The 15983-nt window shown below is 37.6% G+C and overlaps 1 protein-coding gene across 5 annotated transcripts in view; it reads right to left on the bottom strand.

Moving 5' to 3' along the window:
- Nucleotides 1–15983, bottom strand: part of LPIN2 (lipin 2) — an 89840-nt gene that overhangs the window by 56705 nt on the left and 17152 nt on the right. Inside the window, exon 1 of one of the 5 annotated variants that reach the window (XM_041746242.1) lies at nucleotides 7307–7340. The exons of 3 other annotated variants lie outside the window; for them this stretch is intronic. Coding sequence is in view for 1 of the 2 variants with exons in the window: in XM_041746220.1 (XP_041602154.1) it covers nucleotides 315–431 (117 nt within the window). In the remaining variant the exon portion in view is untranslated. Of the gene's footprint in view, nucleotides 1–314; nucleotides 640–7306; nucleotides 7341–15983 lie in introns of those variants that run through there. One more of the 5 variants, XM_041746220.1, reaches the window with a different exon arrangement.

The following is a 15983-nucleotide window of genomic DNA, read 5'->3' as shown; positions in this document are numbered from 1 at the left end:
CTTACCTGCAAAGAATGTGAAACCATGTATGTTTAATCTGAAACATAGTTTTAAAAAATTCTGTTTAAAGCAGCAACCTCATTTTTTTCTAGGCAGAAAGTTGTTAAATAATAAACAGAAAAGAGTAGAAAGATGATGTAGCATGACTGAGGGAGAGCAGGTACCAAATATTTCAGCTAAATGTAATATTAAATTTAATAAAATCCAGTAGGGTGCTACATTTTCCAAAGAAAAGGCATTAACCCTCTTCTCTCAGTACTACCCAGATTGAGCAAGCAAGCGAAAGGAACAGGACATCAGTGCATGTAACTCACCAGGATGCCAGCAGGGGCCTTTCCATGGTAAACACCTCCAGTTTTACTTAATGAGCCTTCATGAACCTTCTCCTCCTCCTCCTCCTCATCTTTACTATCTTCTTCTAAATAAAACATCTTAAAACTGAGCTAGCTCATCAAGCATGTTTTTTTTTCCAGAGAAAAAGCTACAGTTTTAAATTATCAAAACGGAAAGCCACTCTGCTGACAAACTGAATGCAAACTGTTTGCCAACACAGTAATATGGTTAAAACCGAAAGGAAATGGTTCTTAAAAAAAAAAAAAAAAAAAAAAAAGCAATACATAAACGACTTTACCAATAAGATTTGCTCAAAACACCTCTCAACCCCTTCTCTCTGAAGGAGATAAGGAGGGGCATGGGACAGGCTGTGCCATATGTTTACACTGATAGGTACCAAGACCTGCCCAATCACATGACAGTCACCGCAGCTTCCATCACACAGGACAGGGATTGAGTTAATGATTCTCTAAATCAATCACATCCTCATTTTTAGAAATAAAAACAACTATATATAAAGAGAAGTAATCTTATAAAAATTAATCATTTGAGGGAAAATAGTGTATATGTATTTTGTAAGTAACAAGCTTCCCAAAGACAGCAGGTTATATATGCTCAACAGAACTCAGTTACAACTTTTTGCCCGATTGGCATGACTCAAAATATTTTCACAATTCCAGATGTAAGATAGTATGCTCAGCCCTGTAAATAATGAAAAAGTTTAATAATAAATTATGTTAATATATTAATTATATTTTTTAAATAATAATAACTCTACAATTTAACTTTAAGAGTATGACACTGCAACACTATAAAATGCAAACATTCCTGGTATTTTCTATTTCTCCATAAATCAACATCTAGTAACTTCAAGTGAACTTTTCTAAAACTCGAAAATATACTTAATACATATGGACAAAATATATTGTTTTTAATTAAAAATATACTATTTTCTTCAATACAGTGTGGTTATATCTGCAATGTGGCTAGAACCAACTGAGAGGTGCTGTAAGCATAAAATACAATAAAAATGAAGTGTGAAATAATTTCCTAATTTTTTTATATATACATGTTAAAATAACTTTTTGATATAGAGTTAAATAAGATATATTCTTTAAATTATCCTTGTTTTTTTTTCTTTTTACTTTATGTAATTTAAAATTATGTATATGACTCCTATTATATATCTATTGGACAAAGCACCATCTTAGGGCCCAGAGACAATCTTGAGAACAAGGAGAGAAAAAGGACATCCAGCCAGAGTTCTACTAATGAAGAAATGAAGATAAAAGGATTTCTCAGCATGCCATAAAAGTACCAAATTAATTCATCAACAATATACTAGCTGAGCCTCATATACTTAATGATGTTCAAATTATTAAACTTTTTCTTCTGCTGGTAATCACAAAAACACAGTATTTCCAAATGTTTGATCAAGTAAAGGGAGGCTGATAATGCTTACTACAACAATATACCACCAAGACACACAGAAGAGTATTAAATGGCTGAATTAAAAACAAAATTCACCAATATGAGAAATAGCAAAAATGTATCTTTCATTCAGTATGTTACACTGCCCGGTGCCCAGCCTACCCAACACTGTGAGCCTGGAGTACATGTAAGTGCCCATGGGTGCTTGTAGCCTAACTCAGTATACATCAGTTAACACACATTCTTCCCTTTAAAAGAGAAGTGATTTTTTAAAAAATCTAAATATCATATAACATTTAACAAGTTAAACCTTTCCTTCCGTGTCTGGATCCCAAGCATCAGATGGTAGTAAGAAAAAAAACTGGTATTGGGGTGCTGCCAATGGGAAAATAATAAAAGGAGAAATAAGACATCAGGGAGAAGGGGAAGTAAAAGAGAATGAGAAAGAAGATTAAAGAGAAACTACATAACTACATAAGATGAGGAAGGAGGAAAAAAAAAGAGGAAATAAAACCGGAAGAGATGAGAAATTACATAGGTGGAATAACAGAAACTGTTAAGAAGGGTATATGTGGGATAAAGAAACAGGCAAAAAGGAAAAACAAAAACTTTATCCATTTTAAAAGTGAGTCAACTAAGGGGCGCCTGGATGGCTCAGGGGGCTGAGTGTCCCACTCTTGGTTTCAGCTCAGGTCATGATCTCAAGGTGATGTCAAACCCTGCATCAGGCTCTGCACTCAGCACAGAGTCTGCTTGAGATTCTTTCCCCACTCCCTCTCCTTCCCCAAACCGACTCCTGTGCTCTCTCTCTCTCAAATAAATAATTTTTTTTTTAAAGTGAGTAAATTGAGGCCCAGCAAGACATCAGGCAGTTAGGCCAAGGTCACCCACCTAGACCCAAGTTCTGGTTCAGTACTTTCTCCCATAATGCCAGGTTACAACCAGAAGAGAAAGTGCTGAACAAAGGAGAATGAAGTTCTACCAGAAGGAAAGACAGAGGGCTAACAAGAGAACAAAGTCAAGAGCCAGAGGTTGGTGGGTATGAACTCTCCTCAAGCAAACTTCACCTCAAAGGTTTCTTACACAACAACCAGGCCCTAGGCCAATCACTTCAGTTTCCTGCTAGTTTTGGTATTGTTTCACTGTTTGGACTGATGACTCACAGAATGTTCTGACTGCAAGTGAGCACACACCATGGACCCGGACAGGGTGAGTTCATCTTCCAAACACTGACTCTGCAAGAGGCACCCACCTCCAGTTTTCCCCTGTGGTGACCTGTGGATCACCTGACTCCCAACTAGTACCCAACATTCTAGTTCTGGCCCATCATTTGAGTGGCGGCACTTGTTGGACTTGGTCAATGAAAGTTAAAACTACAACCTATAGTTCCTAACATCCATATGATTTTTCAAAGAAAAACACTACTGTACTGCCAATTTTTTTCTCGAAAGCAAAGATAAATGGTTGAGTATCAAGTGAGACTGCTTTTTACTTTTACACGTCTTTAATAACCTTTAAAAAATGCGTAGAAATTGGAAGTTTTTCCTAGACTTCAATCTTTCCAGAAAAAGTCTAGCTTAAGGAAATAGAAACAAAGCTATAATGCTAATCAGGAGAGTCAGACTCTTTTCTTAGACTCCACAGATAATAATGATGCTAGTAAAATACACACTTTTTTTTTTTAAACTACTAATCCCCAAAGTATATGAGACCAGGTATTAAAAGGCTTTTTAAGAAGATATAAGGATTTACTTAAAACTTCCTAATCTGAAACCTGCTTATCACAGGTTGAGCTAAACTGGTTCAATATAAGTACTTACCCCACAAGTTATATTCAGACTTTAATTCAAAAAGTGAAAATAATCTACACCCTCCAGTGGTCAGACTGTGGAAGAGCAATTTATTTCTACTGAATTAACCAATGAAGAGATAAGAACACTAAAAAGTTCAGAGAGATTAGTAGAAAATCATGATGAAAATATTTTTAAAGCCTCAGTTACAATGAATTCATAATCTGTACCATAATTGTTTTACAGTAAAGGAATTAACTCAAGTACATTTCTATATTTTCAAGGGCACTCATGACAAAGACACCCACATACAAAGGACCACAGTCCACCTGAAAGAGTTCCTTGAGCCAGATGGCTCTCTTATCACATATACCAATGCTGCTTCTATATCTGATTAAGTACTTACAGACCAAGAATTCAACAATAATCTCTTGATATGTAGTTTCCTGGGGAAAGTGTAAAAATTCTAGCATATATAAAATCATATAAATAATAATAAATATGCTAGAACCTCAAGAAGTAAGTGTCTAAAAGGACATAACCAATTGACATTCCATATACATAACTATCACAGTCAATGAGAACCTACTCAAGTTTTACAGCTGCTAGCTGGAGAAGTCAGGATATAATAAACCAAGGCCTGACTCCTGAGCCTTTGCTTTTAACTGTATCGCTGATATGTAATTTAAAATTTGCTTGCTATCATTTAGTAAGCTTAAAGAAAATAGCACCCAAGCAACTGGGACTATCATTTTAATATGGAATCATCATAGGCACTGCTGAGAAAAGTCATCCTGGTAGGACAAACAGGTGAGAGTATAAATTATCTATAGCCTTAAATGCCGCCCCCCCCCCCAACAGAATCTGGCAACCCTGTGATAGGCTCTCTTACAATTTCTGTTTCTTTTTCAAACCTGCAAGTTTCTCAACTTGACTATACCCACATCACCCTTCCCTCCCCATCAGAATATGCAGCATTTCATACTCTTGTATGCAGGTTCATTTATGTTCTTCAGGAAATGAATAGCAAAATGGCTAAAATACATTGCTATGACAATAACTTAAGGAATTTGCTTTTATGATATTAAGAAACATCTATCCTACATCTAATTCTCTTACCAGATTTTAATCAAATGCCTATATTTAAAGTAAAACAAAAATAATCAGAACTCTTAGATTGTCTTTCAGAAATCAATTCTGCCTACTTGAATCTAAAAGTCCCCTAAAATGCTTAAGAAAAAAAATACAGCATGGGTACCCAGATTTATATATGACAATAGTTATATTTCACACATAACAACAAATGCAATTCTAAGATGGCAGGATTAGTTGCATTTGGTAAAGCCTTAAGTCAGCTTTGCTACTCTTAGAGGTTAAATGCTAGTAATGTCTAAAATTTAACCTTGCAATGCCAGGACAGTAGAGGATCCAAGAAAGCAAAGAAGCATCTGAGAGCAGCAACTTTAAAAGAAAGATTTTCCTCTTTTAAGGACATAGTACCACTGAAACAGAGACAGCATGTGACATTTTATAACTATCCCCCCCATCCCATGCAACAAACTTCATAAAACTCTCTGAGGAATAGGTATTTAGTTTGTGTAAAAATCATTAGCCTTGGCAACAAATTAATTCTACTCAAGCTTTATATATATATCTTTTAATCACAAAACTTCTGGATGTAAAAAGAAATAAAGCAAACAAAGGTAATCTAAGCTAAATGTTCATGAGAAATTGTATGGCAAGCCAGTATTTATACTGAAACCATAGAAGAAAACACAATACGAGCAACCTAGTACTAGTTATCTAGTATTTAACTCTGAGTCATACTCTAGAGCTAGTCCTTTGCATATATTATCTTTGATCTACACTTCTGTGAAAGATTTGCTTTTATCCCTATGTGTTTGCAAATGAAGAAACAGAATCAGAGAGATTACGTGATATAGTCAAGGTTATCAGCTAGTTTTTAGCAGTGCCAGAGCCAGGTTCAAACTCTAATCCACTTATTTCCAAATTTCAAGATGTCTTCTATAGTATTTTCTAGGACTTAATATTAGGTTGGAACACAGATTTAATGAGCTAGGTATTTTAAAAATCTCAAATACAAATGAATCTAAAAGAATAAAATATTTAGGAATAAAATCATAATCAAAGAGATAAAAGCTTGCATATTTAAAATTACAAAACATGGGATCCCTGGGTAGCACAGGGGTTAAGCGCCTGCCTTGCACCCAGGGCGTTTTCCTGGAGTCCCGGGCTTGAATCCCACATCAGACTCCCTGCCTGTGTCTCCCTCTGCCTGTGTCTCTGCCTCTCTCTCTCTCTCTCTCTCTCTGTCTCTCATGAATAAATAAATAAAAATCTTTAAAAAAAATTACAAAACATTGCTCAAAGAAATTTAAAAGGACCTAAGTGAAAAAAGACATCATGTTTGTGGCACGAAGACTTAGTATTGTTAAAATGTCAATACCACTCAAATCTGCAATCTAGATTCAACACAATCCCTATCAAAACTTCAAAAGACTTTTTTGCAGAAATAAAAAGCGAATCCCCAAACTGATATGGAATTATAAGGGACCGAAAACAATCTTGAAAAGGAAGAACAAAGTTACTAATTTTAGCACTTACTACAAAGCTACAGTAATCAAAATAGCGTGGTACTGGCACACAGATAGACATACAGACCAATAGAGTAGAACTCAGTCCAGAAATAAACCTAAACATCCATAGCTGGCCAATGACTTTTTTTTTTTTTTTTTTTTTGCCAATGACATTTTTAAAAGATTTTATTTATTTTGAGAGAGAGCAAGTGACCACATGTATGAGCAGGGGGAAGGACAGAGGCAGAGAATCCCAACCAGATTTCACACTGGGCACAGAGACCAATTCCAGACTCAATCTTATGACCGTGAGATCATGATCCAAGCCAAAATGAAAGAGTCAGATGCTCAACCAACTGAGCCACCCAAGTGCCTGACAGCCAATGATTTTTGACAAGGGTGCCAAGTCCATTCAATGCGGAGTCTCTTTAATGTATGGTACCAAGAATGGGATTTCCATATACAAAGGAATGAAGTTGGAACCCTATCTCACATCACATAGAAAAATTAACTCAATATGGACCAATGTCCTAAAATAAGGGCTAAAAACACACAAATTTTACAAGGAAACATTGAGTAAATATTCATGATTTTTGATTTGGTAAATGATTCTTAGATATGACATCAAAAGCATGAATAACAACAGAAAAACATAAACTGGATTCCATCAAAATTTAAAACTTTTTTTGTATCAAAGGACATTATCAAGGAAGTGAAAAGACAAACTACACTACATCATGGGAGAAAAATATCTGCAAATCCCATATCTAAATAAGCATTTAATATCTAGAATATATAAACAATTTTTATCAAGACCATAAAGACAATCCAATTAAAATATACGCAAAAGGCCTAAGAAGCTCTCCAAAGAAGATATACAAATGGTCAATAAGTACATGAAAAGATGCTCAACATCATTAATCATTAAGGAAATGCAAATCAAAACCATAGTGAAATATCACTTTGTATCCACTAGGATGGCTATAAAAATAAAACAAGAAAATAAGTGTTGCTGAAGATGTAGAAAAACTGAAATCTTTGTGCAACTGAAATCTGATGGGACTGTGAAATGGTGGTCATTGGGGAAAGTAATTTGGCAGTCTTCAGAAAGCTAAAGCTAGGGATCCCTGGGTGGCTCAGTGGTTTGGCGCCTACCTTCAGCCCAGGGAGTGATCCTAGAGTCCCAGGAGCGAGTCCCACGTTGGGCTCCTTGCATGGAGCCTGCTTCTCCCTCTGCCTCGTCTCTCTTTCTCTCTGTCTCTCATGAATAAATGAGTAAAATCTTAAAAAAAAAAAAAAGCTAAAGCTGGAGTTACCATATGATCCAGCAACTCGACTAGATACATATCCCAAGTAACTGAAAACAAGGACTGTAAACCAATATTCACAGCAGCATTAGTCACAATAGCTAAAAGGTGGAACCCAAATAAGCTCTCAAGTATACCCTCTTTAGAGAAAATGTACACATCATTAGTAAATGTGTATATCCATGTAATTGTGAATCTAATTTTGGGGTTTGAGGAGCTACTCGAACGTCTCAATGGCTGGTATGGAGAACCCAAGTAAAGAACCCCTGATTCTAATTCAAGCTGTTGTTTGAAAGACAAGAACATGCAGGAACTGAAAAATTAAATTGCTTCCCAGCTGAATTAGATAAAACATTCTCAATCTTTGTAATTTGAAGCCTTGCATCATGTAACAACCCTTAAAATGGAACAGTATAGAATATATGGAAATACATGCCATTCATTCCTTCAGGAGGGATGGTGCTGTGGAAATATTCATTTAACACATATTTTTCCAGTGTCTACTATATATGTCAGGCACCAGTACTGCCTTTATCCCTGGACAAAAGGAGTTCCTGCCCCAGGCCCTGCACTTTGCATGGCCCTCCATACCACAAACCCCAAATAAAAAGACAGCATTTATTTTATTACTTATTATTTTCATATTTTCAAATCTCTAGGCAAGGGTTTTTTTTTTTTTTTTTTTTTTTTTTGCTGTTTTTTACAATCTACCTCATGGAGCGGGAGGGAAGCACAAGCCAAACTGCTCCTACACTTGCCCCTCAAACCTCCCTAGCCTACATGTGCTTAGTGCTCAGGCTGTGACAGGACGGGGCAATGCTGCGAAACAGCCAATGGTGGGAATGTTGGCCAGGCCAGGGATGTGACTGGATTCATAGCTTTTAATAGTTAGACCAAGGTTTCTCAACCTTGGCATAGGCACACTGAAGTCAGATCATTTTTTCTAGGGTGTGAAGGGGCACACTATCCCTGATCTCCAACCACTAGATGCCAGTAGCACTCTCCCCAGTTGTGCCAAGCAAAAATGTCTCCAGTCATTGCTTTTTATTTTTTAAGAGTTTTATTTATTTATTGTTTTATTTATTTATTTATTGTTTTATTTATTTATTCATTCATTCATTCATTCATTCATGAGAGAGAGAGAGAGAGAGAGGCAGAGACACAGGCAGAAGGAGAAGCAGGCTCCATACAGGGAGCCTGATGTGGGACTTGATCCCGGGTCTCTAGGATCAGCCCGTGGGCTGAAGGCGGCACTAAACTGCTGAGCCACCTGGGCTGCCCATAGCTTGGGCTTTTAGACAGATTGAGTTTTAAATTACATTTCTACTACTTACAATATCCCCAGTACTTATCCTTTCTTTGAGCTTCAGCTCAATTGGAGCTTCCTATGAACCCTCCATAGAGCTAAGGTCACCAAACACACCATGCCGGACTGTTTTCAGGATTCAGTGAGGTAGCACCTGGAACTACTAGGGCTTAATAAATATTAGTCTTTTCTTTTCATTAAAAAGCAATGTACTAAATACCTTCAAGACCTCTGCCACACAGGTGCCTACAGATAGATGACCGACCGTTAGACTAGAATCCCTGCCACTGAGATGTCTGCTCACTATTTACTGAGGGACACAGGAAATAAATGACTTTTGATCTAATTCCCACTTCAATCAACAGCTCTTTTTTTGTTTTAGCTTTTCATACCATTTTCCCATTACCTAAGGTCTACCCAACTGAGGCCCATCCTTCAGCATGTTTGTTCAAATAATATAATTCAGATTCCATCCCAAAATGGCCAAAATAAGACTAACATGGGTCAAAAGAATCCAAGGGGTGTAGGAAATGGTCTTAAGAACTATTAGATCCAGCGACTCCCAGATCTACTATACACTTGGTCCAAATCAGATCAGTCTCCCTAAGTCATCTTCCTCAGTATATTTCCTTCTTTCAAATTCTGGTGTAAAACTGTTTAATCACATTTACATTCTGTCTAACTCTATTTAACATGAAGGCTGTCTTTTAAACACTTCTAAAGGCTATAATAAATTGATCCTATTGATATGCCACTGTCCAACATGTTATTAGGACTCTTCTTTTTCTGAAAGATCCTCAAATTAAATTTAGGTACTACAAAGGATAAAAATCACTATCATTACTATATGGTCACAACTCTTAAACAACAAAGAAGTGATTATTATTCATCTCTCTGACATGCATGATCCACCAGATGCTGCTCTAAAAGATTTCTGGCTATTCTGAAAAACCTAACATGCCTTAAGGAATAAAGACCTTCCACCACTTAGCATAAAATATTTCAAGACTGAAAGCAAATTATAAAGAAAAGGGTGTTCCAAAATGTTTTAAGAATGACAGAGTCAAAAAAAAAAAAAAAAAAGACAGCATCATTGAAATGTGTATATCACACTAAAGTGGGCAATGTACATTTATTTGATTGCATAAATTTTTAGTCACATTCCTTCATAGTTATTTTTTATAGGAGTATCAACAGTTTATTATTCATTTATAACGGAATGCAAAACTGAAGAACTTGTATCAGATCTTATGGTTAAACTTTCAACTTCATAATGTTTAATCTTTTATTTAAACAACAGTGTTTTTCATCGTGAATAATATCCATCAACTGTCATCATCTATCAACTCCATCTCAATAGGAACTGCGAGGATCCAGGAAAGAAATGACTATTTGCTCACACTCCAGGACAGTTCTGTATTTATCACATATCACATATCCCAGAACAACAGAACCACATCCGTTTCTCCCCTCCCTACCACACACAGACCAACCACATTTGTTTTTACAGAGACCTTGCCAGAGGTACCAGCTTCTCTAAATTGCCTAAGAAACTCAAAGCAAATGTTACCTTTTGCATGAGAGATACCAGATTCAACACTTCATGAATATGTATACTTCATCTTTGGAGCTTATATTTTTCTAAACTTAAATGAAATTCAAAGGGATATTAGTGAGGTCAAAGCTATAGCAATCTCCTATGGGACATCATCAGAACACCAAGCCATTTCTTTATAACCCTTCAGGGTACCATGATGAAATCAAGACAGTGCTACAATTCTAGTTAAAAGTGACTTCTACTGGGCAGCCCGGGTGGCTCAGCAGTTTAGCGTCACCTTCGGCCCTGGAGACCTGGGATCGAGCCCCATGTCAGGCTCCCTGCATGGAACCTGCTTCTCCCTCTGCCTGGGTCTATGCCTCTCTCTCTGTCTCTCATGAATAAATTAAAAAAAAAAAAAATAAGTGACTTCTACTGCAGAAACAGTTTGACCAACCTCACACACTGCATCAACCGTCTTTCAGTGACTCCTGTAGGTGAAGAGAAAGATCTTCCCTGATTACTGGTAGCATAGTAATAAAAAAACAAACAAGGTAGGGGGGAGTGTCCATTCATTAGCTTCCTTAACTGATCAGAATTCCTCACCTCCAGTAACACATACTCATTTTTTAACACCTGCAGTGTCTCTTGCATTTAACTCTCAAGAATGCAGAATCCCCCTCCTTGTTCCCCAGAGAAATGTGTCAGGAAGCACAAATTCACCACTTCTCCACTCTTCTCTTGGAAATGCCTGGGATCTCTGTCTCAATTACACAAAACATGGTGACCATGAGGCCAAGAAGCAGGGATGTGAATTCCTGTGTAGCCTGCAGAAATCCTGTTCCCAATTCTAGGCATCCCATACTGGTATCTGCAGAGGCTCTTGGGGAAACTGGTAGAGGCTGTGGAGATGATTAAGTCTTCCACTAGAAGCCAATTAAAATACAGCTTTCAAATTTCAGCTTTATTGTACACAACTACTACTGGGACCCTAGTAGAATTTTCAGAATTGTTAGGAGGGGGACCCCCCTCTCTCAGCCTGGGAGGACATCTGGGTGGATAAAGGGAGAAGCTGTGGAGACAGCAGCCATTGCCAACTGCACCGCTACTGTGAAAGCCACCCATCGCTCTAATTTGAGCTGTGTCCTAGTTTTATGTAGCTTTACAAAACAAACGCCAGGTAAGGCTGCATGGCTGTGTTATCACAAGCTGACTTGCACACTGAGCTACTGCAACAAAAGAGGACTTCCAAGAGCAACAGCAACTTAGTGAAGCAACATTTGGAATGGGGGAAAATAAAGCTTGTTTCAACTCACTGACCTGTTTAAAAGCAGGGTCTAATGTGTTAGGCACTATTCTACTCTGAGCTTAGATCAAGCAGTGAACCTGGCTGATGAGGTGCTGGCTCTCACAGCACTTAGATTCTAATAGAGGAAGAGAGACAAGAAATAAAAATAAAATTCCAGACTGGGCTAACTATTATAAAGGAAATTAAAGAGAGTGATGCTGCTAGAAAGTAAGGGAGGAAGGGCTACTTTAGGTAAAAGGACTTTCTTTTTTTTTTTTTTTTTTTTTTTTTTAAAAATTCAGCTCTCAGTTTAATATTGATTGTGCAGATAAAGTCTTTAAAGCGTCTTTATTTTTTTTCAAATTTTTTTTTTAAATTTTTATTTATTTATGATAGTCACAGAGAGAGAGAGAGAGAGAGAGAGAGGCAGAGACACAGGCAGAGGGAGAAGCAGGCTCCATGCACCGGGAGCCTGATGTGGGATTCGATCCCAGGTCTCCGGGATCGCGCCCTGGGCCAAAGGCAAGCGCCAAACCACTGCGCCACCCAGGGATCCCCAGGTAAAAGGACTGAGGAGCCAAAACCAAGAAAATGTACGACAGAATTTTTAAAAAACAAAGTCAAACCAGAAAGGCTCAATCTGAAAAAGAAAGAATGTAATTAACACAGAAGACAGAGCATGAGAACCCAGCTGATCATGTTCACATACCTATATCATGATATATTTAGGATTTACTTTCTCACAAGACACTGCTATAGTCATGCTGCCAACCTTCAAAGTTACTTTAGAAACAAAGGGGAGAAAATGAGGTACCTCAGATACTAAGTGATTAAACATTCAGGAAACCAGCAGAAATTTAACAGAATGAATCTGAACAGAAATCTCCAATTGTAATCTAAAAATTACTTCCTGAGGGGATCCCTGGGTGGCTCAGCAGTTTAGCACCTGCCTTTGGCCCAGGGCACGATCCTGGAGTCCCGGAATCGAGTCCCACGTCGGGCTCCCAGCATGGAGCCTGCTTATTCCTCTGTCTCTGTCTCTGTCTCTGCTTCTCTCTCTCTCTCATAAATAAATAAATAAATAAATCTTTAAAAATAAAATAAAATAAAATAAAAATTACTTCCTGAGAGTTGCTTTCTGATCTTCTGCGAAGACAGATGTGGCTAAAAGAGTTTCTAATAATATTACGATAACTAGACATTCTCTTAAACACAAAGGATGGCATATACTTGATCTTCATTCCCTCTTAAAACTCACCATTCGGGGGCACCTAGGTGGCTCAGTGGTTGAGCATCTGCCTTTGGCTCAGGTCATGATCCCAGGGTCCTGGGATCAAGTCCCACATCAGGCTTGCTTCTCCCTCTGCCCATGTCTCTGCCTTTCTCTGTGTCTCATGAATAAATAAATACATAAAATCTTTAAAAACAAAACAAAACAAAACCCACCATTCAAAGTTGAACTGTGATCCCAAAAAACACTAAGTTGAAGTTCCAACCCTCCCTACCTCAGAATGTGATCTTTTGGAAACAGGATCATTGTGGAGGTAGTCATGTTAAAATGAAATCATCTGGGCAAGCCCTAAACCAATATCCCTAAACCACTATGACTGGTTTTCTTAGAAAATGAGGAAACTTGGACCAAAAGACAGACAGACACATATAGAATGCCATGTGACCATGAAGGTAGAAACCAGCATACTGTATCTACAAGCAAAGAAATGACAGAAATTACCAGCTAGCCACCAGAAGTTAGGAGAGAGGCATAAACAGATTCTCCCTACAGGCTTCAGAAGGAACTAACCCTGCTGACACTTTGATTTCAGACTTCCAGCCTCCAAAACTGAGACAATAAATCTTTCCGTTGTTTAAAGACCAGGTTTGTGGTACTTTTTTGCAATTTATTTACTAACATAATAGTTAAGAAATATAAAAGGAGTAATCCACAAGCACAAAGAGAATGTTTAGAGAAAATGAAAGAGGTTGTCAAGTTTCTGAAAGACCAAACATGGGAGAAAAAAAAAAAGAGGATCAGAAAGCAAGGCAGTGCTCAAAACCAGAGCCCACACTGGTGGAGGCATGCCAAAAACAAACAAACAAACAAACAAACAAACAAAAAACATTACAAGACAATTTCCCCAGAGTCAAAAACATGATTTTCCAAGTTGAAAGTTCCTACCAAGTAATCAGCACCAGGGTGGAGAGGTGCCTGCACTGCAGTGGGCTCTACAAAGGCAGTCATGACAGAAAGATGCTACTAGACAATGTTAAAGGCTCCACAGTTTCTTTATGGGCAAAGGACTCAAGAAATCACCATGTGGGCATGGCTCTACAAAGCAGGATGCACATCACACTCTCAATCAGAGAGTGCCCCAATGCCAGCTACCTCCGAAACTTTTCTGAGGACATACAGCTGCAGATGCTTCTGCTTGTGGGAGTGAAGTCTCACCAGATCTAAGAAGCACCTGTATATTCTGAGTGTTTTTCTGTCCTTCTGATCTACAGAGACTGATAACATACTGCCCTCTAGCCAGGTCTGAGTGTACAAAAGCAAGGCCAAGACTGTGGGTTCACAGTGAAGCCAGGTGTGGAAGGCACTTCCCAGGTGTCCTAGCCACTCCCTCCCTGTAAAGGGTACAGGAACCAAGCTGCAAATAACAAATAAAGGCACTTCACCAAAAGATGAGTAAAAGGAGAGAATTTAAAAAGAGATAAAACTGCTTTAAAAAAAAAACTGGAAGGGAAAGGATAGAGTGGGAAGGAGAGAGAAACAGAAATTAAAAAGCTTGGGATTTCTCAACAGTAAACAAATCCAAATTCTAAAAACTATTTCCATTCTAGCATTCCATAGCCTACCAATTAAGTATGAGGCTAGAATAAATTTTGAGACAGGTAAGGTCTCAGAATTGACCTCCTGTGAACCCCTTATCAAAAAGCTACAGGAGGATGTGCCCATCAGAATGAGGAAGCAGGCTGACGGAGAACTATCTAGGAAAGAAGACCAACAAAGGTGAGAAACTAACAGGATGCAAGTGAGGTGTTCACTGCTCAGAGTCCTGTAGTTCAGTCAGAAACTGGGGACCTGGGCAGCCCAGGTGGCTCAGGGGTTTAGCGTCGTCTTCAGGCCAGGGCCTGATCCCGGAGACCCGGGATCGAGTCCCACATCAGGCTCCCTGCATGGAGCCTGCTTATCCCTCTGCCTGTGTCTCTTCCTCTCTCTCTCTCTCTCTCTTTGTCTCTCGGTCTCTCATTAATGAATAAATAAAAATCTTTAAAAAAAAAAAAAAAGAAAAGAAAGAAAGAAAAGAAACTGGGGACCTGAATTTGTGATTAATCGCAACAAAACAATGAACTCCAGCGAAAACAAAACTTTGAACTGGTGTAGAAATAAAATCACTGACGGGCTTAAACAGTGCTTGGCCATGAAAACATACACACCTACCATTGAGAAATTAAATTATGATACGATTACATGGGAAGGGTAAAAGGAAGAGTGTGTAAGAAGGGTTATGTAAGAGATGAATCCTCATCTAACACAGTCGGAAATCCACAGAGAATGTCTAAAACTGAAAAACCAAGCTACAGTAGTTTAGGCACATATGCATAGAATTAAATCCCACAAGAAACAGGTAAAAGAGTTGAAAGAAGCTGCTTCTAGGAAGTAGTAATCAGCAGTGGTATTCTTCACTATATATATCTCAAAGTACTATCTGAATTTTATACGAATTTTTAGACATAAAAGATGAAAAAAATTAAAAGATGAATAGAACTATCATGTGATGCAGTCCTATAATAAAGAAACATATGTATAAGGAATAAAAACTACTAGAGAAATGAAAAACAGAAACACCAAGTAAATATGAACACTGTGGGGTTTTGTTTTCAATTAGGAGAAGTTCTTTTCTAGCTCTCCACATCAGCACTGAGCTTTAGATACATCTCATTAAGACAAAACAAATGAACAAGAAAATTTAAATATATAAAGTTCTTATTAAGTTATCTAGTTCATTCACCTGGGAATGGCAAATGTCCTAACAAGAAAGCCATTTTCTTTCTGTGTCAAAGATATTAGCAAAAGATTTAGCCAACATCGATAAGGATGACAGATTTAAAAAAATTATCCACCATTAACAATACAGGCTTATTAGTATTTTTCAAATAGCAGAGAATAAAATACCATGTAGTTTTATAACCTAAGGAAACTTTAATGATAACCAGTTATTAAAGTTTATAGAAAAATTTTAAAGACTTTATGAACTAGTCAGCAAAAGTTTTTTGGTTTTTTTTTTGTTTGTTTGTTTTTTAGTTAAGCACTCATCTGTAGTGCATATACTAGGTATACAGAACAGCTCTGCCTTCTAGATACATAGAAAAGGCTCCACTTACAGGCACAGACA

Source organism: Vulpes lagopus, chromosome 1 (assembly GCF_018345385.1).
Source record: "Vulpes lagopus strain Blue_001 chromosome 1, ASM1834538v1, whole genome shotgun sequence".
NCBI lineage: Eukaryota > Metazoa > Chordata > Mammalia > Carnivora > Canidae > Vulpes > Vulpes lagopus.
This window is presented reverse-complemented; position numbering and strand designations above follow the sequence as displayed.